Source organism: Lynx rufus, unplaced genomic scaffold, assembly GCF_022079265.1.
Source record: "Lynx rufus isolate CCGP_SWC_20201006 ecotype Redwood Valley unplaced genomic scaffold, mLynRuf1.p SCAF_9, whole genome shotgun sequence".
Classification (NCBI taxonomy): Eukaryota; Metazoa; Chordata; class Mammalia; order Carnivora; family Felidae; genus Lynx; species Lynx rufus.
Window position 1 is genome coordinate 48,538,571 of NW_025814897.1, and position 27,317 is coordinate 48,565,887.

General features: G+C 37.4%; 1 protein-coding gene across 10 annotated transcripts in view; it reads left to right on the forward strand.

The window, feature by feature from the left end:
* The window catches only part of DLG2 (discs large MAGUK scaffold protein 2), a 1,224,822-nt gene that overhangs the window by 480,323 nt on the left and 717,182 nt on the right, over positions 1-27,317 (forward strand). For 9 of the 10 annotated variants that reach the window (XM_047070845.1, XM_047070851.1, XM_047070843.1 and 6 more), the window contains one exon: positions 8,466-8,519. The exons of the other annotated variant lie outside the window; for it this stretch is intronic. In XM_047070845.1, coding sequence (XP_046926801.1) covers positions 8,466-8,519 — 54 coding nt within the window. The remainder of the gene's footprint in view (positions 1-8,465; positions 8,520-27,317) is intronic. 10 annotated transcript variants of the gene reach the window in all.

Consider the following 27,317-nt stretch of genomic DNA (forward strand, 5'->3'; position numbering starts at 1 on the left):
TATCTTATGGTAGACCTAAGCAAGGTGTGTGCTTGAAGTAGTGAGAATCTTGGCTTGATGGAAAGAAAGGAGAGGGAAGGGAGCAAATAGTATCCATTTATTGATCACCTACTGTATGCAAGACCTTGATCCATGTGCTACAGAAGAAATTAGCCCCACCTTAGCCTGATGAACCAGATTAACAGCTTGCTTAGAATTCTGGTATCTATGTGTTGAAAATATAACTGTGCTGCTAAGACTATAGCTCTTTGGTAGCTTAGCAAAAAGGAGCAGATGGTATCCACATGGATCTTTCCAGGAATAGCACCACATGGAGTGAATCAGTGAATTAAGTATGTATGGTTATATGGCATGGGGCACATTGACTAAACCACATTTGAGATCTGAGCTAATGACTCCATTTTTCATGCAATCTCCAGAGAGCATTTATATAAATAAAGCAGTTAGTTTTGTAAATGCTCACTGTGAGCCCATGGGATTTGTGGCATCATGGACTAATGTACAAAAGCAAGAGATTTGGAGTCAAAGGACCTGGGTTTGAATTCCAGCTTTGCTCCCCTCTAGCTGTCTGATGTTGGGAATTTCACTGAATCACCCTACACCTCAGTTTACTTAACTATAAACAAAGGAAAATTCCACCAGTCCCTCTGGGTTCTGTGAGGAGTACACAAGAAAACACAGATAAAAACTTATCATGTTCGCCTGCCACACAATGGTTATTTGCTCAGTCAGTGTTAGTTCCCTTCCTTCTTTCTGTGCAAATTAAATGATCTAATGTATATAAATATACTCTATAAATGATAAAGCATAGTATTAGCGGCCAGTATAATATAATTATCCATTTGAGTTTCAGTGATGATCTGAAGTTTTGGTGAGTCATTTATTTTTGCCTTTTATACTAAGTGCAAAGAGATATGAGAGATATGTGGTTGGGTTGCTGCATGGGAATTTAGAGTCCTCATAATTAGTAGTTCAAGCAATTTTTTTTTCAACGTTTATTTATTTTTGGGACAGAGAGAGACAGAGCATGAACGGGAGAGGGGCAGAGAGAGAGGGAGACACAGAATGGGAAACAGGCTCCAGGCTCTGAGCCATCAGCCCAGAGCCCGACGCGGGGCTCGAACTCACGGACCGCGAGATCGTGACCTGGCTGAAGTCGGACGCTTAACCGACTGCGCCACCCAGGCGCCCCAAGCAATTTTTATCTCTTATCCCAAGTGGACTTAATTCTAGAGAAAACATAAAGAAAAGTCTCTTTGGTTCTGAGATCTCCACTCTGTGTCATTCTGCAGGCTACCCCAGCTTTTCTGTACTAGAGTTGGAGGCACATAACTCAGCTTAACTGAGGTCGTTAGGATATCATCTGTTTTCTGCAGAGTATTACACACTACCTTGTATTTTAAAGGAGGATGGAGCAGGCATGTTAACACTTCAATCCAAAGGGATGAAAGACTAATGGTGAATTTTCAAGGATCAGTGAGGGAAGTTGTGTTAACTAGAACAGACTTCTGGAGACTTATCAAATTTTAACAGGGAACAAAAGCACATGTTTTGCAGTTGTTAAGAATTACCCACATAGGAGCTGGACTTTCAGATTTGATTCTTGGCCTTGCTATCACCAGCTGAATGACCTTGGGCAAGTTAGTTAACATCTCTGTGCCTCAGTTTTCGGTAAAGTAAGGATAATATTATTTTTATTATTGAGAGAGTTCAGGAAAGCAGAGTTAAACTGAATTCAGGCCAAACATGAGTCCGCCATTTTTTTTTCCAATATTCTGAGCTACGCTGATGGTAAGCTAGGTAGGTAGCCATCTCTGCATTTTGTAAAGTGTTAGGCAGAGGGGCCAAGGTTTTTTACTTCCTCCAAGGTTGCTCCTGGAGATACCCTGCCGTAGTCATTAACCTGCAAGTTAAGCCTTGCCTAGCTACGCCTCAGGCCCTCATACTGTTCAGTTACCCACCCTCGTGATATTGCCTCAGTGTCCTCACTTGTGTGTGTGTGTGTGTGTGTGTGTGTGTGTATGTGTGTGTATGTCACTGGAGGGTAAGGGCAAGCCAGAGTACAGACCTGATACTATTGGTACTACTATTGGTGATGACTCAGAGCTATACTGGATTAAACTGCATGCCCCTGGCTTGTCTTGTGGAAAGGAAATAGGAAAAGGAGAAGAAAATTCAGGAAAGCAAAAAATAACCACACTAATAAATAATATAAACTTACATTTATAGAGTTCCTCTCTTTTCACTTAACATGCATTATTTCTTCAGCTAACTTCTTGGGAAATAGGTTAACTGGAAAATAGAGTTGTCCCATTTTTTTAAGTGGGGGTTTAAAAGAGATTAAGGGACTTAGAAACCCTCTGAGAATTGGGGAATTGAATCTGAGTCAGTACAGTGAGAAATTTCTCTTCAGACAGTGAAGGAGTGACTAGCAACATACAGGGCAGGAAATAACCGAATTTTCAATATGTAGCCTGGAAAAATTCAGTAGAGGGAATCAGGAAATGTTAGTGGTTATCAGCATGAGTTCTGGGGCTATAAAGACATGGGTCTGAAACCTGGTTGTAGTCCTTTTAGGTTTGAGGCCTTAGACAGGTGACTTAGCCACTTTGAGCCTGCCTGCCTGCCTGCCTGCCTTCCTTCCTTCCTTCCTTCCTCCCTTTCTCCCCCCCCTTTTTTTTCCTTCCTTCCCTCCTTCTTTCCTTTAAATGGGAACAATGAGGGGATCCTGGGTGGCTCAGCTGGTTGAGCAGTGTCTGACTTTGGCTCAGGTCATGATCTGACTTTGGCTCAGGTCATGATCAGGTCTGAGCCCTGCATCAAGCTCTATGCTGACTGTTATCTCCCTCTCTCTCTACCCCCACCTCTCTTTCTCTCTCTCAAAAATAAATGAACATTTAATGGGGTGCCTGGGGGTGCTGAGTCAATTAGGTGTCTAACTTTGGCTCAGGTCATGATCTCACAGCTCATGAATTTGAACCCTGCATTGGGCTCTCTGATGACAGCTCAGAGCCTGGAGCCTGCTTGGGATTCTGTGTCTCACTCTCTCTGTTCTTCCCCCACTCACACTGTCTCTCTGTCTCTTTCTTTCTTTCTTTCTCTCTCTCTCTCTCTCTCTCTCTGAAAAATGAATAAACATTAAAAAAGATGCTTCAAAAATAAATGAACATTTAAAAAATAATTAAAAAATAAATGGGAACAGTGATGTTTTCCTTAAAACATTTTGAGAAGTAAATACATTGATGCATCTTAAGTATTTACCACAGCCCTTGGAACATAATAGGCATTTAATAAATGCTTAACGGTTTATTCTTGTTATTGCTGTTGTTACCCTGTCTTTAGTTTCCATACTAAATAATTGTGAGATCTGGGACATGCCACTAGGCCATGTGTCCATTTCCATATTTATAGAGTGAAAGGATAGAATTAAATGATCCTTAAGGTCCCAGCTGTAAAGTTTTGTAATTCTAAAGTGGGTGTGTTTCTTTTATTTTGTTTCTCTCTCACACAGCCATCAATATGTCTTTAATCAGTCATTTACCAGAAATTTTCTTGGAGCTTACTTAAAACATCCAGACTTAGTCAGCCTGGCTATGCCTGACTATATCTTCCCAAACTAACGTTAACATTCAAATCACCTTTGGTTTTCACTAGATTGGCTGGGAGAGCAGCCCCCAAAAGCATTTAATCTTTGCAGTGATAAACAAGGCAAGCATCTTGCTAGAATTCTGCCATTAGACTGACACTTATTACCTTCTCCTAAGCCATGCCTCCTGCAGGCCTGTTCACATGATATATCTGGACCCCTGTAACTGGGCCAGAGTGAGGAGGGGAAGGCTCTGCCACCGGCCAGGATCAAGGTGTATATATCTAACTTTGCTTTGAGCTGGCTTCTGACCTGTTAGTGAACAACGGTAGTTAGAATCCAAAGAGTTCTTGTAAATTCCAATTCCATTCTGAGAGACAGTAGAGTATAATTGTCAAGAGTATGGATTCTGAACTAGACTGTCTAGGTTTGAAGATGGTATATTTACCATATGTCTGACTTTGGGAAAATTACTGAAACTCTACTTCCTCACTTGTGAATAGAGAATAATGGTACTTGACTCATTGGGTTATGTGAAGATTAAATAAGTTAATTATATAAATAAGTGCTATATAAATGCTTGACTTTCTTCTTACCCACCCCAGTGTTAATACACCGAAGATCTGGCTGTGGCTTGGTCATGGTCCCATAAGATTTCAGGTAGTGATGATGCGCAGGGGCAATTGCAGATCTTTAGTAAATCTATGTCACTATTTTCTTTGTGGCAAAGAGCAGTGGTTTATCTTTTACTGGGATGAACAAAGTTATTGATGTAATGTAAAGGTATTTGGGTATCCTGTGGAGCTCAAAGAGGAAAGTGGTGGGAATTCATGAATAACTTGATCTAACAACTTCAATTTTTCAGTATTCTCTCTGTTTGCTTTTAGCTTTTCTACAATTAACTTTATACTTCCCTCTTGCTGTAAACTAGCTTTCTGCACATATAAAGAATGTAATATAAAATGCAAACCATGTATATCTCATAGTTTGGGTCACCTAAGAGAGATTGGTTTCTTAAGCCTTTATAGTTTCAAAAATCCTTGGCTATATTTATATAAAGACAAGCCTTGAAACTTCTCATTAAAAGATTTTTTTTCAGGGGCACCTGGTGGCTCAGTCAGCTGAGCATCGGACTCTTGATTTCTGTTCAGGTCGTGATCCCAGGGTTGTGGGATCGAGCCCCACACCCAGCTCTGTGCTGAGCATGGAACCTGCTTAAGATTCTCTCTCTCTGTCTCTGTCTCTGTCTCTCTTTCTCTCTCTCATTCTCTCTCCCTGCTTATTTATCTCTCTTGCTAAAAGTAAAAATAAATAAATAATAAAAATAAATTAAAAAATGATTTTTTCATATTTGTTAAAAATTTCTTTCCATTTAATGGAAATCAGCATATTGAAGTTGGACACTGAAATCTGCTAAGTCACCAGTTTGATTTAGGAGTTCAATTAAAGAGAATACCCAATACCCAATTAAAGAGACTATGTGTACAGCAGGGCAGTAAGAATTGTGGAGATAAAGCTTAGTGGGAACCATCAAAGCAACTAGGGAACTGGTTTTAAGAATCTAAAACCAGACCTGATCAAACTAGGCATGGACTCACATGATTTCAAAAGTGAGAAAAGAAACAGAAGCCAGGATGAGCTATGGGGAGATCTGAAATTCACAACTGGTTACAGAAGCACACTCATGGGCCATAGTTAGAATTCAACTATACTCTGTCACCACTTGGGATTTTTATTCTCTGCTGATTTGTATCATTGAGTACCTTCAAGAAGCTTCTGTGAAAACAGTCTGGGGAGGGTCATGAGGGTCCTGGAACAAAGCAATGGGAGATCTGATCTTCAGAGAGCCAGATATAGCAGCAGTGGGATACAGAACAGCCAACCATGACATCTTGGCATTCATGCCTGGGATTTGTCAGTGTCAGATGTATGTGCTGTACGTGTATATTCAAACAATCTATACATTTTGTTCGTTCATGCATTTTTAATGACATTAAAAGATGCAGGCATTAATGGGGGCTTCTGAATTTTTTTTACTCAATAAGGAGCTTTCCACATAACATAGATTATACTTCACAACCTTTTCAGCTTACAGTTATGAAATAATCAATATTTCATAAAAGCTGGATAGTTAAGCAATAGGGACTGATTAAGGAAAGATAGTGACAGTGGATAATCTGGAAAAGTAGTCACAGTTTTGTTGGTAACATGGGAGATTTTGGAGTTATCCTAGAAATACTCTCATGAGCTTACGAGCTTACAAAGAGCTATTACTTTCCTTTATACCCTCACCTATACTTTATATCAACATTTAGCCAGTAATTCCTAAGTTGTTGCTGAGCTCCTTTGGTGTAACCAAGTGCTGTGAAGAATTCTAGGAAAATATAAAATCCTTGTCATTTTTTAAACAGAGTCTGATTAGAAAACCTGAATTTATGTATATGAAAAGGAAAATAGCAGCATAAACATATGAAAGGGATAAATGACATCATAAAGGAAATGGGCTTGCATACAAAATTTATTCCTAGATCATGTTAATATAATCTGTAAGAGGAAAAACAAAAGTAAGATGGGTTGAATCAAATCAATACATATTTATTGATCAAATTGTACTAAATATAAGTCTTGGGTGTAATACTTGGAAAGCTTTCAGTCTGGTCAAGGGGGCAAGGCACAATGTTTTAGAAGAGTCCTGGGAACCAATTAGAAAGCATAGAAGAGAGGAAGTAAAAACTAAAAAACAGAAGAGGAAGACAACAACAGTAACCATTCAGGCATCACCAGATTGCTTTCAATATCTGATATGTAAGACTTAAGGCAGCTCTTGCCTCCAGGGTGGTCTTTGGTTTGCCAGAATCTTCTATGCTGCTCTACCTCGAGATGTGCAATCACTGCAGGACTCTTGCAACTGAGCCTCCTAGATACTCAGATCATGGAGCAACTTAGTGTGGAAAAAAAATGGATTTTGAGGTCAGAAAGGCCAGTGTTAAATCTCAGCTCTTATTTTCCCTGAGCCTCCATTTTCTCATCTATAATATGTGGATAGTGATAATAATGCTTTATCACTATGGTTTTGTGGAGATTAAATGAGGATATATGTGCATTTTCTTATACCTGGGCAAGTAATATATATTTAATAAATAGTAAGTCACATGGTCTAATCTTTAGTTTTCTTTAGTGTGATTGTAGCCACTATCATGGCTTTGAAATCTCGGGTGTAAACAATTCACAAACCAGTCAATAATATATTCTTACAGTGGTCTGTCTTTAGGGATGCTAATAATAATATTTAATATTGATTCTGAAATGTAAGTTTACAAAGCACATTCAAATATATCATCTCACTTATTCTTCAAATGACTCTTTCAGAAGATGATTATTTCTATTCCCATTCTACAGAGAAAGAAAATGAGACAAAGGGAGTTAGTGTAATTGCCTCCAGATCTCACCATCAGAAAGTTGCTCAGCCCCAAAACGTATAATCAGAAAGTTGCTAAACCAAACTTGAGCCCAGGTTCTCTAACTCCAAACCTCTTGTTCTTCTCCCTACACCACCACATGCCTCTTAATAAGAACTGCCTTTTTGTATGCAGGTGTTTAGGGTCTGTTTGTTTGTTTGTTTGTTTGTTTGTTTGTTTTGTTGGGATCCTGTGAAAACTGTCTTTCTCCAAAGCCCCTATTCACCCTAAAGGTACTTGCTATTAGGAGTTAATGAATAAACTGTGAACATCTAGTTGGCTCACTATGGACACATATAGACCAGGGTCATGTTTTCAATGCCTGGTGTGTTATGTTGAAACATGGAATTTTGTTTTGTAAAATCTGCTGGATTGACATTTTTTTAATCATTTGATTAACAGATTGACATTTAAAAGCTGTTAACTCTGTTAACTCCAGAGGGCACAGCTAATGAAATGTCCCAAAAGTTGAGCACTTGCCAAAACTACCATGTCTTATAGGACAGCTCTGGATTTACCATGATGAGAGTATTTTTTCTATCTAAATGAAATCTGCAATTTGGGAAGGAGATTAAAGATCCTGCAGGGGATGAAGGAAAAGATGCTATGAAAATTCTAGAAACTAGAAAATAAAGATAGATCTACTCAATATTCATGAAGTCAGATTGGTTGTTGCAAATAGAGATTGCAATCTCTCATTTTCTAATGACTTGGCTTGTAGCACTTCTGTATCAGTGTTACACAGATTCTTACCCAGCTTTAAAGGGAATGACTGCAGGTTGTACATTTTTTTTTAAAAAAGGAAGTTTAGCATACTCATAATGATTTTATGCCACCTTTGACTAATTTGTAATTTTCTAGCTAAGGATTTCTAAGGTACATGATCAGAAAAGCACAAATGATGAAAGATATGGTACAGAATATATAATAGGTAAATATACATATAAGATGTCAATAAGTGAATCTTTCTATTTCAACATATTCTCAAAAGGCAGTTTAAAGAGGAGGGTTACAAATATTGCTTTAGGTTAAATTTTGCTTCCATGAGAGAGAAATTAAATTTATTTTGTATAGCCATTTTATAAAGAAATGCTATACATTTTTACTCACCCAATTTATTAGAAATTCTTACCTCATATACAGCTCAAATCCTCACCTCCTACTGTTGGGTAGAATTAAAGGGAAAATGAGTACAAATTTAACTGCTTACTTCATTTCATTATGTAGTCAATATAGCAAATACTTGAAGGAAGGTGGTTTCAGGGAATTCCAAGACATTTCATTTATCCCTTGAAACCCTGACATAGTGCCTTTACAGGTTCTCAAGAAATACTGTTGAACTCTGTTAAATAAGTTTAACAGATCCTATCTCAGAATAGATTACCTGTTATTTAATTTTTTTTCTTGTGTCTCTTTTTTAGGCCAGCCCTGCTCCTATAATTGTCAACACAGATACTTTGGACACGATTCCTTATGTAAGTAACATTTTTATTAAGACTTTCTTTAAAAAATATGTTAGAATTTAATGAGCTAAATTTAAAATTCAATACATATTCAATTCTACCCAGTCCAGATAATCTTATGAAATGTGTAGAAAGAGTTTTGTGAGTTCTGTTTTGATATTTGCTAAATCTCAGCTTAGTTATGCAAATAGTTTTCTCTTTCATTCATTGTTTTGGAAAACATAAGGGCCTATCATAAGGGAAAAAAGCCCATTGTATTAAAAAAATGTTAGTTTCCTGGGTGGTTCCCTGAAAAGATACTGAATTGCTTATAGAAGAGATGGATAAACTTCTTTGGGTTTCTTAGTAAAGGAATAATCAAATCAAATTTCTGTGGTAGCACATACAACATAAGTAAGCTATCAAATATTTGATGGATTTTGCTGGGTTTCTAACAAGAGTTGGAACACATTTTTTAAGGGTGTAGTCTTTCTATGTATAATGAAAGGCATGGTTTTATGAAAGCCTGGAGCATGAGATAGACACTAGAATCAGACAAATGGGTAAAGCCTGGGATTAAGTACAACCACTATAATGGCCAAAATTCTTGAACAACAAAGTTTGACTCAGCAGGGGAGATTGGAGGGTGGCAGCAGGCCACAGTGTGGGTGAGCAGTTGACATTTTGGAGGTGTGACAAGGCTTTATGTGTGACCCTAGCTAATGGATAGACAGTAGTGATTGGGGAAGATGGGACAAACACAGGTGTGTGTACAGACAGAGGATTTGAAGCAAGGAGAAGGACTGCAGGGAGGTTGGATAAGAACAGATGCCTGGTCTTTGATTAAATGAATAAAACTCATGAAGCACTTGAAAAATTACCTGGCGCAATGTAAATGCTTGGTAAGTATCGCTATTCTAACTCTTAGACCCAACCTTAAATGCCTACAAGGACAAAGTAATTCCCAGAAATAAATGAAGGAAAAGGCATGGGGACAGCAGGGAATCGAGAGTACATGGCATTCCAAAGGGGGCAGCTGCCACTTGGCTCCAGTGGATTGGTACCAAAAAGAGATGGGGACCAAGTGTTACCAAATCATCTAACTTTTCTAGAGAAGTTGGAAATTTGAATTTTTATGTAAAGGTTTGGAATTTTTAAATATAGACAACTGATTTTCCAAAGTTCATGCACTGTGTGCCAGTAGTCCAGAGGCTACCCTTTGGGTGGCTTCTGCCTCAAAAGAACTGGAGATCCTGAGCTGATCCTCCAAGCCAGGACTCCGCCACAGGGGAGCATAATGCTAGAATTGGAATACAAGGTTGGGACTTGATTACAGGAACAAGTGACTGAAACTGGGACACAGGGTCAGGATAAGAATAACAACAAGCTTGACTTAGTGCTGACTCACCTGAACTACTGAGCTAGGGCTTCCTAAATCTTTCTGAACAAGAGTCGTTTGGGGTCAGACAAGAAATGGGGTTAAAAGCTTACTGGTAGGAATCAGTGGCCCCAGTTCTGGAAAGACAAGGATCCTGTTAGTAGGAAGCAAAGTAATACATTAAAGACACATAGTGTCCACTATTCTGTCTCTCACTCTCCCCATCTTCCTTCACTAATCAAACATTTATATTAGTATTACTGTATACCTGACACTAAGTACTTAACAAATATTAACTCAATCCTTAAAACAACCCTGTAAGATAGGTTCTATTACTTTCTTTATATTACAGATCCGAAAACTGAATCATAAAGAGATTAAATAACTTTTTCAAGGTTGCACAGTTAGGAGCAGATCCAAGAATGAATGTAGATAGACTGGGTAAGGAGTTCTAGATCTCACTTAACTCTTTATCATACAACCTCTTATATTCCCACCTTTTCTCACTTGTTTTCTCTCCGCTTGGGAAAAACTTTGCTTTCTCCTCTGCTACATGTGGATTTGGGTGGAAGACAACTTGTCACAGAGGCCCCAATAGCTTTGGGACAGAGATTCATGTATATTTTAAGGAATTCTGTGTTTTTACTCTAGAAAAATTATTTGCTATATTCATAGGCAAGGCAGATGAACAGTGCTTTGAAGTAGACATGGAGCACAGACTTGATTTTGTAAGTAGGACTGCTTTCTTTGGTAGATCTGTATTATTTCAAAGCCGTCTCTTAGGATTCTCATGCCTGAATGGCCAGATGCCCTCATGTACAAATAATTTATCGACAGAATTTAAAGATTTTATGCAGACCTACTTGACTGATATCACAGCTAATTAGCTAGTAAAATCAGCTACATATAACAAATTAATCAAATTGCTTTCTATTCCCTAAATATCAACTTTGTATACAAATTTGAGTTCTTCAAGGGGTCTTTTATTTTAATCTTCAACTTTTTTGTACTTAATGCAAAACCTCTTTGAGCTTCCTTAAGTAGTATCTTTAGAGAGGGTTGCTGACCCGTTTCCTGTGGTGAAAATATCCCAATGTGTTTTGTGACAATGTGTTGTTCAGCAAGTCATTTAATTTTTCTGGATCTAAATTTATCTTTAAGACAGGAATTATAATACCTACCTCAGAGGTGATTGTGGGGACGAAATGAAATTATGTATGCGAAATAATGTGTTTTTTTAAAGTTCATTTATTTATATTGAGAGAGAGAAAGAGAGAGTAGGGGAGGGTCAGAGAGAGAGAGAGAGAGGGAGATAGACAATCTCAAGCAGGCTCCACACTGTCAGCACTGAGCCAGACTTGGGGCTTGATCTCACAAACCATGAGATCATGACCTGAGTTGAAATCAAGAGTGGGACACTTAACTGACTGAGCCTCCCAGGAACCATGAAATCATGCTTCGTTAACTTCTGGCTTCTAAGTGTTTATCATTTTATGTAAATAATAAAAACTTATGTAGTAACACATGCTAGGCCCTGAGAGGATGGTAAATATGACTATCTTCCCCCATATAAACATTAGTACATCATCACTATTGAAAATGCAGATTTAGCACACAGCCATTAATGTAGATATACTTTGGCTTTTGGCATAAGTCCAACCTTCCTCTTTGTTCCTGATTCACTGGGTAACCTTGAACAAATCGCTGTTCCGTTTGCAGTCTATTTTCTCGCTCCCTAGTGTTCTAAACTTTGTTTTCCTCTTTCCTTTCTCATGTTCTAGTTGTTCACATAATTTCAGATCTATTTAATGAAAAAATGATCTCAGAGCTCCCCAGAGCATTTCAGTCATATTGCATAAGAGCATTTCCTTCTTCAAAAATATTACTTAAATGACAAATTTTAATGTGTATTATTGTCCTTCTCACAAATAATTTCATTACAAATAAATATTAATTTTGCCAGTGAACAAGTTTGATTTTAGAAATATGTTGTCCTTGTGGAAACAATTCCTTGGCATGCATATAAACAGCAATTGAATAACTAGAGGAAATCTGTGGTCAAAGGAAATTTTTAAATTAAGTATCTAATAAGGCACAAAAAATATTTAAAGAGATTTCTGCCTTTTTTAGGCAGGAAGTTAGGGGTTTTTAGAGCTCTGAAAGTATCTACCATTAACAAATAGGGGGGGAATCACTGAAGTTCTTACATACAAATGCTTCAAATAATCTTGTTCTTTCATGATGTCATGATATTTTAAGGTTGGGTATGATGTTACATATGGTATAGCCCCACCTCTCCTGCAAAGCAGGAATCCCCTATGTGAAGGTTAAAATCCCTCAAGGAAAAGCAAAGAGAAAAAGCAAATTGCCATTTCAGCACTCTGTAGTTTACATTTTTCACTCAATCATGTTATTCTTCTCCATTATATGTTAAATATTGTCTTATGGCAGTTGATGAATATACTGTGTTCTTAGAGAGTTCACAGTGAGTAGAGCCTGCATATGATCTGTAAGTCTACATCCCTGAAGGCTGACTTAGTGAAAAGATACCATGTTACCCTCTAAGTACTCTGCAACCAACTGACATGGAAGTCAGTCCGGAAGCCTCCTCTCCGGACATACTTTTGGCTTTTGTAGCTGACCAGAGTCGTATATTGAACACCATCCAACGAAACCCCATTCTTTCTGCTTTAAAAAAAATAAAATGAATCAGAGAAATTCTAGGATTCCTTTTTATCCATCCTTCTCTAGAGTTCATTATATACTGGTTATATTTTGACTTGTTTTCTGGAAATATACTGTAATAAATAGTATACTCAAGAATCATGAGTTTTAAATGTTGTTAAGTAACTTAGGATCCAATGAATGCAAACCTCTCATTTTACAGATACAGACATTCTAGCTCAACTAGTAAATGGTAGAGCTTGGTCTATCATTTACTTTCACTCTACATAACAGTTTTTGGTGTGCAACCAATAACCACATAATCAGTGGCATATAACAATAAGCATTTATTCTTCCCGTAAGTGTTTGCTGGTTGGTTGGGCCAACTGCTGTAGACTGTAGATTACCAGGTTGGCTTCAAGTGTTTGATTCTGGGGCCCAGGGAGTGGGACAGTACTACCCAGAGTATGTTATTTTAATTGTAATGGCCAAAACACAAGAGGAAAGCCCAGGACACAAACACAGTTGAAGGCTATGTTCACATGACGTCACTAACACCCCACTGGCCAAAGCAAGTCATATTGCCAAGCTCAAAGTAGAAGAAGGAGTGAATATTTGCTAAACAACAAACTAGTTTACTATGCCAAAGTCTTAAATAAAAGGGCTAAGAATTTGTAAATGCCCTTTATAAGAAAAACAAGTACAAAAGAAAGAAACTTACACTTTTAAAATATTGGTAGGTCAGGGCTCCTGGGTGGCTCAGCTGGTTAAGCATCTGACTTCGACTCAGGTCATGATCTCACAGTTTATGGGTTCAAGCCCCGTGTAGAGCTCAGAGCCTAGAGCCTGCTGTATCTCCCTCTCTCTCTGCCCCTCCCCTGCTTGTGCTTTGTCTATCTCTGTCTCTCAAAAATAACTGTTAAAAGTTTTTTTTTAAATATATTAATAGGTCAGTGGCAATAAATAATTACAGTGTCAAAGGACACTGGTTCAACTGATATGGTAAGTGAGTGTCTAGATTATTAAGGATGTTTAATGGAAACTATGGAGAAATAAACATCTATCAAGTATTGACAGTGCAATGACCTTAGTTTTCTTTGAGACACTTTGTTGTCTGAAACGTTGTTTCCAGAGATAGAAATAATAATGGAGACAAGGGATTTGTTCCAGAAGTTCCAGGACTGTGGCTTGGAAAACATCCCAAGAAATTGAAGGAGTAAGAGAAGTAGAGGAGAGAAAAGAAGAAAGAGGGATTAAGTTACAAAAAAATATGAGAAGGTCCTTAATAGTATTGATGCAGTTTGGAGTGGTAGGGTCCAGAGCCAATGGGTAAGTAAGAATTCTTGAGACTTCTTTGGTGCAAAACAGTGATTTTATTAAACCAAGGGGACAGGACCCATGGGCAGAAAGAGCTGCCCTAGAATTGTGAGGAGCAACTGATTTTACACCTTGCAGTTGAGGGAGGTACAGGCAAAAAGGAAAGTTTCCATAAAGGACTTTCATATGCTAAAGAGGACTCAGAGGAAACCAGAGTCTTTGCTATTGTCAAGCTAAGGCGGTTTTCCCTCCAGTAAGGCATTAACAGTAAGACAAGACAGAAGTTTATTGGAGGAATGTTTTACTGTCCCTATCTCAAATATTTGTCAATGGGCTACAGGTTATAAAGAAATTTAATGTTCGGGCCCCTGGGTGGCTCAGTCGGTTAAGCATTGGACTTCAGCTCAGGTTATGATCTTCCAGTTCTTGAGTTAAAGCCCCGCTTCAGTCTGTGTGCTGTCAGAGTGGAGCCCACTTCAGACCCTCCATTTCCCTCTCTCTCTGGTCACTCACTCGCTTGCTCTCTCTCCCCCTCAAAAATAAAGAAACATTAAAAAAATAAAAAGAAAAATGTATATTAAAAAAGGAAGTTTAATTTTATTTATATTTTCATCTTGCCTTTGTTCCCTACATCATCATGGAGGGGAGGGTGGTGTTAGGGCTCCATGAAACTGAGTCGGGTCTATAGGTGTCTGGAGGCTAGGCTATTGATAAGATCATCTTTTTCTTGTAATTTACTAAGACATTTGTAAACTGATAGAGACATGTCTCCTGCATGACTGTGACTGTGATCTCTATCAGCTAACCATTTGTTTTCCCCTTCCCCTTGTTCTTTGGCAGCCAGGAGTGCCTAAGGAATGTCACAGATATCTCACCTGGGGAGGGTATGGGGCTTGTGGGGTATCAGCTTACCTTATGCTCTCTCATCAGTATCACCCACAGTATTCGACCTCCAAGATCATTTATGTAAAATTTATTTGAAAGCAATCGTAATATCCTTACAGTATTATCAGTGAGATGTTTGTAGAGAACTTTAAGTGTGACAGATGAAGACACAGCTATGCTTCTGGGACAAAGGACCAGAAAGTTGTTTCAAGGGAATAAAATGGCCCAAGGAAAAGTACAGTGTAGTAAAGAGTGTTGAGAAGAGTGGAGGATGAGAGAAGATAAAGGTTGACATGGGTTCAGAGATGGAGAGAAACAATCAAATTAGCAGTGAGATTCATTCAAGGAGCCAAAGAATGGGCTTGAAACTAAGAGAAGTTTTTAAGCAAGGTTTAAATGGCATTTCTGATTGATTCCAGCAGCAGGAAGCTTAGGGTAAGAGCTCTCAGAGGAGGAAGTTGCTATATTTGCAGAAGGGGAATGACCAAGCACTTGGTCACAGAGCAGGACAGTGAATTCCTCTGAGTCACTTTGTACAGTAACAGACCCTTGTGATTCAGGCTGCTATTCACTTTTAATTGGATAGTTTTCCAGAATTACCCATGAAGGCAGAGGAAGCAGAATTTTGCTTGTTTCTTTGAACCATCATGGTAGTGATTAATAATGTTATTTTCGAAAACTTTGCTGATTTTAGTACATTTATCTTTCAGCAAACACATTTGTTTCTTTTTAGTTTTTTCCCCCTTGAACACTATTAAAATTGTCAATGTTTTTATATGCTGAGGATGTAGTATTATCTACAAACTAAAAAAAAAAAAACTAGAAAATCCTTACCTACCAGAAAATAGCTTAATTTTGACTTAAACTGTGTCCATGAGACAATAAGAATTTAGCAAGAGAAGCAAAACTCAATATTCATTCTAGGCACCTGGGTGTCTCAGTGGTTGAGCATCCAACTTGGGCTCAGGTCTTAATCTTGCGGTTTGTGAGTTTGAGCCTCACATCAGACTTGCTGCTGTCAGCTTGTCAGAGACCTTTTTGGATTCTCTGTCCCTCCCCTGCTTATACTTTCCCAAAAATAAAAATAAAAATAATAGTAGTAATATAAATTTCTTATAAAAATACTTATTCTAGAGTCACAGTCAAATCTAGCCAGTCTAAATCCATTTCTCAGCTGCCACAATCAACAGATCCCCTACTGTTGCACTTGTTACTTTGATCTATAAAGGTAGAGATGGAACATAATAGTGCTTTTCAAATATTGATGTGCATAATAAAAATAACCTGGAGATCTTAAAATGCAGATTCTTATTGAGTAGACCTGGGATGAGGCCTGAGAGTCTGCATTGCTAATAAGCCTCCCAGTGAGGATGATGTCCATTTGTACACACTTTGAATAACAAGATTGTATAAAGAGAACGGCTAGGATTTAGATTCAGGAGCAACTTGGCTTATGATCCCACCTCTGAAGGTACTTGCGTGAGTTTTGATTAAGTCAAATTCTCTGTCTAAACCACTGTTGTATTATTTGTGAATGGGAATAATAATATATGCCCTTTAGGGGGTGTTATGAGTATTCTTCCTAGTATATAGAAGGTGCTTAATAATGTTCATCATGAGATTGAGAGGGATAGTGTGCCTTTAATAAAATAGAGCATTCCTGTAATTTGATCTAGAATTCAGACGCCATAGTTTGTTCAGAGGTAGATCCAATAGCAGTTATGCTGGTCCATCACCCTAACTATATCTAGATGTTTGCTTCTTGAAAGGGACTCATTGACTGGCAACACTCATTACCTGGGACCTTGTAGACCCTAGAATCTAGGGTCCCATTCAAGTTCTATTAAATCAGAATCTGTGTTTTTAATAAGAACCTCAGTGATTTGTATGCATATTAAAGTTTGAAAAGCATTGGTCAATATGACCGAAACTTTTTTTTGGCTTGGATCCTACTGCCTTTGCTCTTTAACTGCAGCTTTTGGCCTGTCTTGGGACAGCTGCCCTTTTCACTCTTCACCTTAAACATTCCTACCTGTATGATAAAGGATCAAGTCAATTCAGTTCAACAAATCTACAGACCTAATTACAAACTACTATGTTGTACTTGCTACTAAACCTGTGTTTTCCAAGACAACAGCTACAAGCCTCGTGTCATTATTTAAATTTAATTAAAATACTATAAAATCAAAAAGTCAATTTCTCAGTTGTACTAGCTACCTTTCAAGTGTTCATAGCCATTGTGGTTAGTGGGTAACGTATTCAACAGTGCTGTTATAGAATGTGTCCATCATTTCAGACTTCTATGGAACAAAGCTGTTCTAAATAATAAATAATAAAATATAAATAGAAGGGGTGAACTAATGTTTATCAAGGAACCACTATATTCTAGGTGCTTTATGTGTATTATCTAATTAATTATCAAAATGATCCTTTCAGCTTTCGTCAGTTGGTTTCATTTCCTCCTTTTTAGAGTTAAGTATTTTCAAATTTTCTGAAAAGTTATAATTCTTGCAGGGAATTGTGGAGTATGTTCATGGGGAAGACATGGTCCCTGTCCTCATGGCTCTTAAAAGCATATTAACTCTCCAGACTCTCATGCATGATGCACGTTGAGGCAAGTGGAAGCAATTGCTGAAAGCCTTCTTAAAAATTCAGCAATTCTCCCATCATTTTCCTTTTCTGAAATTATAAAGCCCTTATTTAGACTTAAATGAATCTTCTAAAATCATGAAATGAGTAGAAGACCTGACCTATTTACTCATTCACGAAGCTACTTCCATCCTTTTTCCCTGGGCTGCCCTTAGAGAATGCAGTTTGCTGGCAGCCCTACTGGTGTCTCCTCGTCCACTGGGAAATGTCTATCTACACAGGCTGGTATGGAAGGTGATAGTGAGAAAACATAATAGTTGTTGGAGAGCAGGAGGAAATGAGAAAATATAACAGTCATCCAGGTGGAGAACGTGATTGCTGGGTGAGAATCACCACATAGGTCCTTCTTTCTAGGAATGGTCCCTCTGAAAGCACATGACCCATATACCCAAGCATAAATTCCACTTTTGTTCCAAGGAGCTCAACCTGGCATAGCAGGTTTAGGAACAAGGGGAAATAATTCTGAGAAGTATTTGTATAATTTCCTACAGAACTGCTATTCAAGATGTGGTCTGTGAACTGGTAGCATCAGATCTTACCAAGCAGGTTATTAGAATTACAGAATCTCCAGCTCTACCCTAAGATCTATAGAATCAAAATCTCTGGGGGGAGGGCCTCAAAAAATCTATGTTTTCACAAGCATACCAGTGAATCTTATGCACACTGAAGTTTGAGAGATGCTAGTGGGATCCCAGGAAGTTTCTGGATAATGGACTGAAGTGGGGGTAAAAAGATGGGATAGGAAATACTATATAGAGGAAAGACAAAATATAAGTATAGGGATTCACTAAAGTACAGTAGTAACATGTTTAGTATTAACCTGAGCCAGCATTTAATCTTGGTGGTGGTGGTGGTGGTGGTGTTAAATCACTTGGGATGCTTCTTTAAAAGCATCACAGTCTAATGGAGTCTAGTGGACAATGCTTCATTCTGGTTCATGCCTTGCCATTCTCTGCCTACCTGACTCCTTTGCATTCTGAAGGATTCAGTTTAAATAATGCTTCTTCTTGGAAGCTGAGGTTAGTTCTGATGCTTCTGTTGTGTGCTTCCACTTGACACTCTTCCCTTCCAAAGAAGTTGTCATACTGCATTGTAACTGTTCAATGCTCGATATTTCTTTCTAGGTTGTAAACTCCAAAAGCACAGGGAAAAATTGCTCTATTTTTGCCATTTTCTTACCTCCATAACCTGGCACATTTTGGCTAGATTGGTTGGCTGGCCTAATGAAAAGTAAATGAAGATGTGAAGAAATTGTTTTAAGGGAATATGGTATAAAGAACCATCCCCCTTGAGGAAGTCAAAGAAAGGTATAATTTTAGCTGGCTGTTAAAGAAAAAGTAAGATGTTTTTAGGCAGAGAAGGGAAAAGGCATTCCAGGAAAAGGAAACAATATGTGCAAATGTCAGAGGCCTGGAAATTCATATACACTGCATTCTGTGAAGCTGGAGCACAGCAGTAACAGAATGTGAGGTTGGTAAGGTATGGTTCAGTCTGACTATGAAGGCCTTGTTTGGCTGATATGGGATTTGGACTTTATCCTGTAGGCATTGCCAGTAGTATCATCTTCTCATATATTTGGGAATTTATAGACATCTTTTTTATCTTTTACCACTTTACCTCTAGGACCTTGTTTGTATCTGGCTGTGTAGTAGATACACTGAAATACATGTTAAATAAATAAAGCCAAAGAACAATAGAGGTCAATTTAACAGCAATAATTTACAAGCTTTTCTTGAGTCTTTTATATATTTCTTTATCTCCTTGCCTTTGTTCACTCTGTTCCAAAGGAATAACTTTTTTATCCATACCCATCTTTTAAGATCTCATTAAACTTTGGGACGCCTGGGTGACTCAGTCGGTTAAGAATCCAACTTGGCTCAGGTCATGATCTCATGGTCCGTGAGTTCAAGCCCACATCAGGCTCTGTGCTAACAGCTCAGAGCCTGGAACCTGCTTCAGATTCTGTGTCTCCCTCTCTCTCTGTCTGCCCCTCCCCCACTCACACTCTGTCTCTCTCCCCCTCTCTCAAAAATAAATAAACATTAAAAAAAAGATCTCATTAAACTTCCACCTCCATCAGGAAGCCCTCGTTAATTCCTCCAGGCAAAATTAACGTCTCACTCCTCCTTGATTCCATAGTATATAACTCATGGGAGATTGCCTGCTTTAGTGAAAAGAGGGTGGACTCTGGTCTTTTTTGATTCTACCATATACTTATTGGGTAACCTTAGAAAATTAACTTTTCTGACCCTCTTCCCTCATCTGTTAGTAGAGAGAGTAATAGCTATCTTGCATGGTGCATTATTTAGTATATATGTTCAGTTACATACAACAAAGAGCAAAATAACAGTGCTCTTGCAAGATAGAAATGTATATCACATATAACAGTCCATAAATGGGTGGTTCAAAACTGGGATATCTGTTCTGCTCCACAAGGTCTTAAAAAGATGGGACCCAAAAACCTTATCTTCTTGCTCTTCCACCCTTGGATGATGCCCTTGCGTGCATAGTCACCATGATGACATGCCAAGGAACAGTTAAAAGAAGTACAGAGGGATGACCATTGTTTCTCGTTTAAAACGTGATTCCCCCTTATATCCCAAGAATTATAGTTTAGGTATAAAACCATACTTAGCTTCAATGGTAAAAAGATACATGTAATAATTATTACATGTAATTCCATACAGAACATTCACCCAAATGAAATGAAAATACTAATTCAAAAAGACATATGTACCCCTATGTTTATTGCAGCGTTATTTACAATAGCCCAGATATGGAAGCAACCGAGGTATTCATTGATAGATGAATGGATAAAGATGTGGTGTATACACACACACACACACACACACACACACACACATACACACACTGTAATATTAGCCATAAAAAAGAATGAAATATTGTCATTTATAGCAACATGAATATACTTTAATGTATTATGCTAAGTGAAATAAGTCAGAATAAGAAAAATACCATATGATGTCACTTATATGTGGTATCTAAAAAACGAAACAAAACAAAACAAAAAACCAAACAACCAGTAAAAGAACAAGAACAGAAACAGACTCACAAAGAGAACAAACTGGTGGTTACCAGAGGGGTGGTAGGGGAGAGAATGGACAAAATAGGTGATGGGGATTAAGAGGTACAAACTTCTAGTTATAAAATACATGTCATGGAATAAAAAGCACAGCGTAGGGAATATAGTCAAAAATACAGCAATACTATTGTATGGTGATAGAAGGTGACTTTACTTATCATGCCTACTGAGTTTGGAGTAATATATGGAATAGTTGAATCACTATCTTGTGCACCTGAAAGGAGTATAGCATTGTATGTCAACAATACTCCAATAATAAATATTTTATAAAAAAAGGTTTACAAAAGCAAAAGATAACTTTTGTGCTATCTAGTCTTAAAACTGTGTAGATCAGGGTAATCAGTTATCTGCCTCACTCCGTAGTTCCTTTTCTGCAGAGACCAAATTCTCATGGATCATTCTAATCTTGTTTCTTACTTTGTGCCAAATACCGTAGGACTCTAGTGAGTTGGAGAGCCCATTAAATGTGTTAGTATTTTTTGCTATTTTTTTAATGATTTTTCCTTCTCACATTTCTTTGAAAGAAAATGTAGGCAGCATATATGATAAAGGAGATCATGATTACGTGGGTGAGATCAAACAGAAGAAAGAAAAAAGAAGAGTGATCATTTAGTAAAAAGCAAAATCAGTAAATGAAATGAGAGTAGAGTAATAAGGAGAAATGGCTTAAAATCTTCATATGATCTTCCCTCAATATTAAGAGTATTATTGAAATGAAGCTAAACACCTTTTCAAAAAAAAAGCAGCAATACTAAAACATTTTCCTAGGGCCTCAGGAATTTTATGTGACATTCAAAGTATTTTATAATCTTGTCTCTTCCTTGTTAAATTTTGTTGGATTTTTAAATTGGCTTTCTACACTGATAATTTTCAGTTATCAATTCTCAGTGGTAGCTATAGCTACTTATTGTCTATTCCAAAATAAATCCTTCCTTTGGTACCCACACACCACTATTTGAAGTCATTCAAAGCCTTCTTCCATTGCTATTCATCCTTTTTGAGTTCATCTTCAGGGTACAGACTCAAAAAAAAAAAACTGTCTTTCTCTTAGTGGCTAATTATCTTTCTTTCTGAGAAGTATGTGATATTAGCTATAGAGATTGGCTTTATTGTCTGGCAGTCATAAATTTATGTTTCTCCTGGTCCACCTACTAGTCCTGTGACACTGGGCAAATTCCTGAGGGTTCTGTGACTCCGTTTCCTCACATATAAGATGGGATAACATCACCTACCTCATGGGTTCATGTATTAAATGAATTATTGAATATGAAGCACTTAATATAGAACCTGGTATATAGCAATCAATTACCTTTGATCTCTGATTTTTTTGTACAAGAAATTCATCTTTAAAATAATAATCACATTTTGGGGCACCTGAGTGACTCAGTCAGTTGAGCATCTAACTCTTGATTTCAGCTCTGGGTTGTGGGATTGAGCCTCACATCAGACTACACAATGAGCATGGAGCCTGCTTAAGGTTCTCGCTCTCTCTTCCCCTCTATCCCTCTCCCCCATTCATGATCTCACTTTCTCTCTCTAAAATATAAAATAAAATAAAATAAAATAAAATAAAATAATAAAATAAATCACATTTTGAAAAAAAAAAATCTTGATTTTGTTTTCAAAAGATCCAAGTGAATCAGTCTCCCTTGTCTGTAGCAACAGGATCTAAGACAAAGAGGTATTGTCCCACACTGATTCATACGGGGAGCTCTCTACCATGTGGCTTTCAGTGGTTGGCTTCCCCTAGTGTCTTCTTTTTTCTAAGTGTACCATATCTCAACCTCTGAATTGTTTTCCTTAACTTGTGACTTACAAATTCCAGTTTTGATTGAATATTTGAATAGCAAAATGAACTTTCATGAGCTTTTACTTCGGTTTAAAAGCATAGTTGCTGCTTCACCAACAGCTATAATAGCAATATATTTTGATTATCCTGATTTCTACCAAGTGCTCCAAATGATGTTTTGCCCAGAGGTGTATTATTTTGAAAATTCAGGAGTATAAACCCAAAGAATATCTATCTAATGAGATACCATATGAAGGAAAATTCATCATGAAAAAGAATAAAGTCAGATAAGTTGAACAGATTGCTGAGTGCAAACAATAGCCGTTTATAATCACTATCTCTTTAAAGACAATCTCGGGATCTTTTTATTTATTTTTTAAGACGTTGCTAATAGTTTTCCTGATACCCTGAAACAGTAGTCCTCAACCTTAGCTGCACATTTTTTCTCTTGTGTGTTTTAAAAATACTGATGCCTGGACTCCAGGAACAAAAATTCCTTCTTAGTATGCCTGACTGTAGCCTGGGTGTAGACATTGGTGTGTTTAAAACCTCCCCAGGTGATTGTCTTGTGAAGCTGAGTTGGAGAACCATTGACTTAGAGCTATAAAATGAAGAGAGTTTGATCTAGTTGATCTGAAATTATAAAATTAGGCACCAGCACTTACACTGCTTATTATTTTGAGGAGGAAAAAAAATCCACTAACCATAGTGTGGGCTCTGTCATAAATCATCAAGAATGTTAAAACATGTAATCTTTCTAATCCATTGTGAGTCTGAAAAGACCTTCCAATGAAGGTGGTTGGTTTAGTGGACTCATTATAGGTAACAAACTGAGCTTGCCCCCTGTTAACTTGGAAACAGACACAGCCATGGCTTAAAAAAAAGCTGTCTTTTCAAGACACATACCCCTAGGTTCAGACATGATCAAGTTAATGAAACACCCCTCCAAGGGTTGTTCTGCTGACACATGTCACCATTTATGAGTTGTAATTGGGTTAATGAACAATAAAGGCATGGTCTGTGCTTGATCAGTGTCCCTATAGGCCCCCAACAAAACTGGGAAAAGAAATTTGCAGGCCAGACTACTGCTTAAAGCTGGTCTGGGGTTGACCTTTAGGTGGGTCACTGTAGTAACCTAAGGCTCAATGTAATTAGAAACAATCAAATATCTAGGCTCTCTCCAAGTCATTCAGAAGTTTTCCCTGACAACCCGTCTCACTGAACTCTCCCCTTCTCTGAATGCCTACTGCTCCTACTTTAAAAAGCACACAGTTAAAAGTATATTTAATGCCATTTTATTTGATGGCAATTTGTAATAAATGTCTGCTTTAATAATGAGATGATCTGGCTTCTTCTACATCAAGCATTATGTTGGCAGGGCCAAGAGCACAGGTTTGGTGTCCAAAAGTGGCTCTTGAATTAATATCAGCACTGCCACTCCACTAGATGTGGAGTAAGTAACTTGAAGTTACTTAAACTCGAAGAGCTTTAATTTCTTATTGGTAAAGTAGGAAAAACTGGAAATAGCTCATGGTACTGATAAGAGAATTATCTGAGTAATTTCATACATGGTTTAGCAAATGGTAAGAATAACAGTAGTTAATAATTGTTGAATTATATGCTAGGCACTATTAAAAATTCTTTACATATGTTAATTTGTGCTGTCCTCTCAATAACTCTAAGAAATATATTGTTATCTCCACTTCACAGGTGAGGAATCTAAGGCAAAAAAAGAGATCTTAACTTGCCCAAGGTTACACTGCCTGTGGTGAGGGACATTTAGTAAGAATAGTGTTATGCTACCCTGCCTCTTAGTAGTTGTAATAAAATTTAATTTGCTGAGTTACTCACTTAAAAGACTGAAGAAGACACTTAGAGGAACTAAGGTCAAACACAGTACTGTTACACACCTCATTAATAAAAGGTCAAAGAGCTTCAAATAGAAGGAAGTTGTTCCAGAATGTGGTAAATGGGAAATTTGCAAGTATACCCAACATGTTGCTGTTAAAAGCTAAAACCCAAGCTGGGAAGAGATCTTAGTCATGCCACTGTGTGTAATAAATAATAAGTAGGAATTTAGAATGAATGATTGGGGCAGATCGGATGAAAATGACAAACAACATGCTTTCATGTGTGTTGTTTCATTTAATTCTCAAAATATTTGTGAGTGAAGTAGTCTTTTTTGTAGCTAAGGAAACTTAAAGGTGTTTTGAGGCCATGAGATTTATGAAGATTATATCACTAATAAATGACAAATTGGACTTCACTCAGGTCTTCTGGCTCCTCCTAACTAATTGGCTGTGTCATTTCTGACAGGTCTTTATGGGCATTGCTGGAGCTCATCTTCCTTGGTATCTATTACTGAGGAAGCTCTCTTATGTGATGACTTTGGTCCCTTTAATTAATTTTTTATTTTTATTTTCACTTTTACTTTTATTCATGATCTTTGAGTTCCATGCTGGTATTAGGTACTGTGTGATTCATTCATATAACAAAAGTTTTTGAGTGCCCAATGTGTGTCAGGCAGACTTTAGTTCAATTAATGAGAGAAAAACAAAATTTTCACTCCTATGGAGCTTACATTCTAGTCAAAGTACACAGTAAACAAAAAGGAAGCTATAAAATAATAAGTGGTCTGAAGAAAACACAGCAAAGTGCTAGGATAGTGCTATTGGATGTGGAGAGGGCAGTGTCTTCTTTAGAAAGAGGATTTAGAGAAGGCTTCTTGGAGAAAGTGATATTTATTTAAGTTGCAATCAAATATGAGAAAGAGCCAAACATGAAAAATCTGCCAGTGTTGCTGTTTCTTCTTTTCTGTCTTTCCCCTCCCTATTTCACAAAGCCTGACTTCCATTTGCATTTTTTAAATTTATCTTCCTTCTTCCTTCATTCTCTGTCTTGGTCAGTAATGGCACTATGAAGTCAGCTGTCCAAGCTGTAATGCATTTCTGCTTCTGCTATATCCTGACTTCTTCTTCTTCATGTTCCTGCATGTATGTGGTTACTAATTTTTATGTAGTAGGTACTAATTCTTACATAGTAAAAGTGTCTCTTCTCTGTCCCATGACCCCATTGTCAAGGCCCTTAGGCCCTGCCTCCTTTCTCTCCAGGGCTCTTGAAGTTGCCTCTGAATTTGTCTCTCTTTTTCTTGCTTTTCTATCTTTGAGTTCACATAGTTCTCTGAGTTATTCTAAAAGCCAGTTATACTCTTGTCATTTAACTACGTAAAAACCTTTAATGACCCTGAATTGCCTCACAAAATCTAAACTTTGTAGTGTGATAGTTCATGCTTTTTACAGATGCCTCTTATCCTTTGCCCTCCATCCTCCCAGCCCTTTCCTAGAATATACCCTCTTTTCCCACTGCGCAAAATTCTCCCAGTTTCCTGAACATACTGTATTGTGAGTGATTTTTATGCACATGCTTCTCTTTAATTGATGCCCTGTCTCCTTATGATCTCTTTCCTTTCATTCAGTAACTACTTTGAATGTCACATTCTTCTTGAAGTCTTTGCATATTTCTGAACATGTAACACTGATAATTAGGAAAAGTGGAATACCAATCCCGAAATAAGAGCGGCAAAATCATGGAGAAAAATCATTTTTCTTTTGCATAAATGAAGTCAAAAGCGAGGCATGGTGCTCTATAGTCTAAGAGATTTAAAGTCCTTCTGTCTTAACTCTTCTAGCATTGTAGCACAAGGATCCATGTTTCTCAATCACTCCATGGTTTGAATGGAACTGTAGCTCCATCCGTTGCGTCACATTTAAAGCAGCAGGAAGGGACATGAAGAAGAGCGTGTTTCTTATTTTTAAGGACACTTCCAGAAATTACATACAAGAATCTACTTATTCATTGATTAAAAATGGTCATGTGGCTACACTTATCTGAGGAGCATAGGGTATTTAACTTTTTCACTGGGTAACAATTTCTAAGAAGAAAAGAGTAGATATTCAGGGGTAGTTAACAGTCTTTGCTACAGTCACTCTCTGTGTAGCATTATTAGTATTCCTTATAAGGAGGTTTATTCTTTTAGTTTTTTTTTTTTAATTTGTATTTATTTATTTTGAGAAAGAGAATGTGTGTGAGTGGAGGAGATGCAGAGAGAGGCAGAAATAGAATGAGAGAGAGAGAAAGAGAAAGTATCCCAAGCAGGCTCTGTGTAGTCAGCACAATGCCCACCATGGGTCTCAATCCCACAAACTGTGAAATCATGACCTGAGCCAAAATCAAGAGTTGTATTCTTAACCAACTGAACCACCCAAGTGCCCCTTTTCTTTTTCTTTTTTTTTTTATCTTTCAAATTCTCATCCTTCCATCCTGACTCAGACATGCTATAGACTATAAGACATTTTTGTCACCTTCTATGATCTGGACCTTGCCTTTGTCTCTACTGTTAATTTTCAGACTACTCCTCCACTCATTATCCATTCTATTGAAAGTTTCCAGTTTGTTTGACTGTTTCACACTTCTGGGAAACTGCATGAATTTTTCCTATAATTGGAATGTTCTCTTTCAGTCCTACTTCTAGTCTATAAGTGCTCTCCTTATGCATCCCTTACCCATCTGGAATTGATCTTGTATTCAATTTTTTGCTCACATATCTGTTTCCAACTAGAGCATGAGTTCATTAAACATAAATACTATATCTTATTCATTGGTAAATTTCCAGTACCTAGAAAATGACCAGAAAAAAAATCACAGACTCTTAATACATTCTTGAGTAAATGAATGAAATGTACAACTGAGGTACATATTCATTTATTTCATATTTTTACAAACATTTCTTTATTATTGTTATATCAAATATCAAGTTGCAAGTTGGATGCTGAGATATAGCAGTGAATAAGATAAACATTGTCCCTCCTTCATGGAGTTTAAACTCATGATGAGGGTGATAGACAACAAACAGAATAATTTTAATTGTGAAAGAGATTAATACAAAGGGGGGAGGAAGCCAACTATCTGTAATATTGTGGGGCTACCAGCAGGATACATTTCAGTTATTTATAAACATATTGGGTTCTTATTTTTGTTGTATTCCTC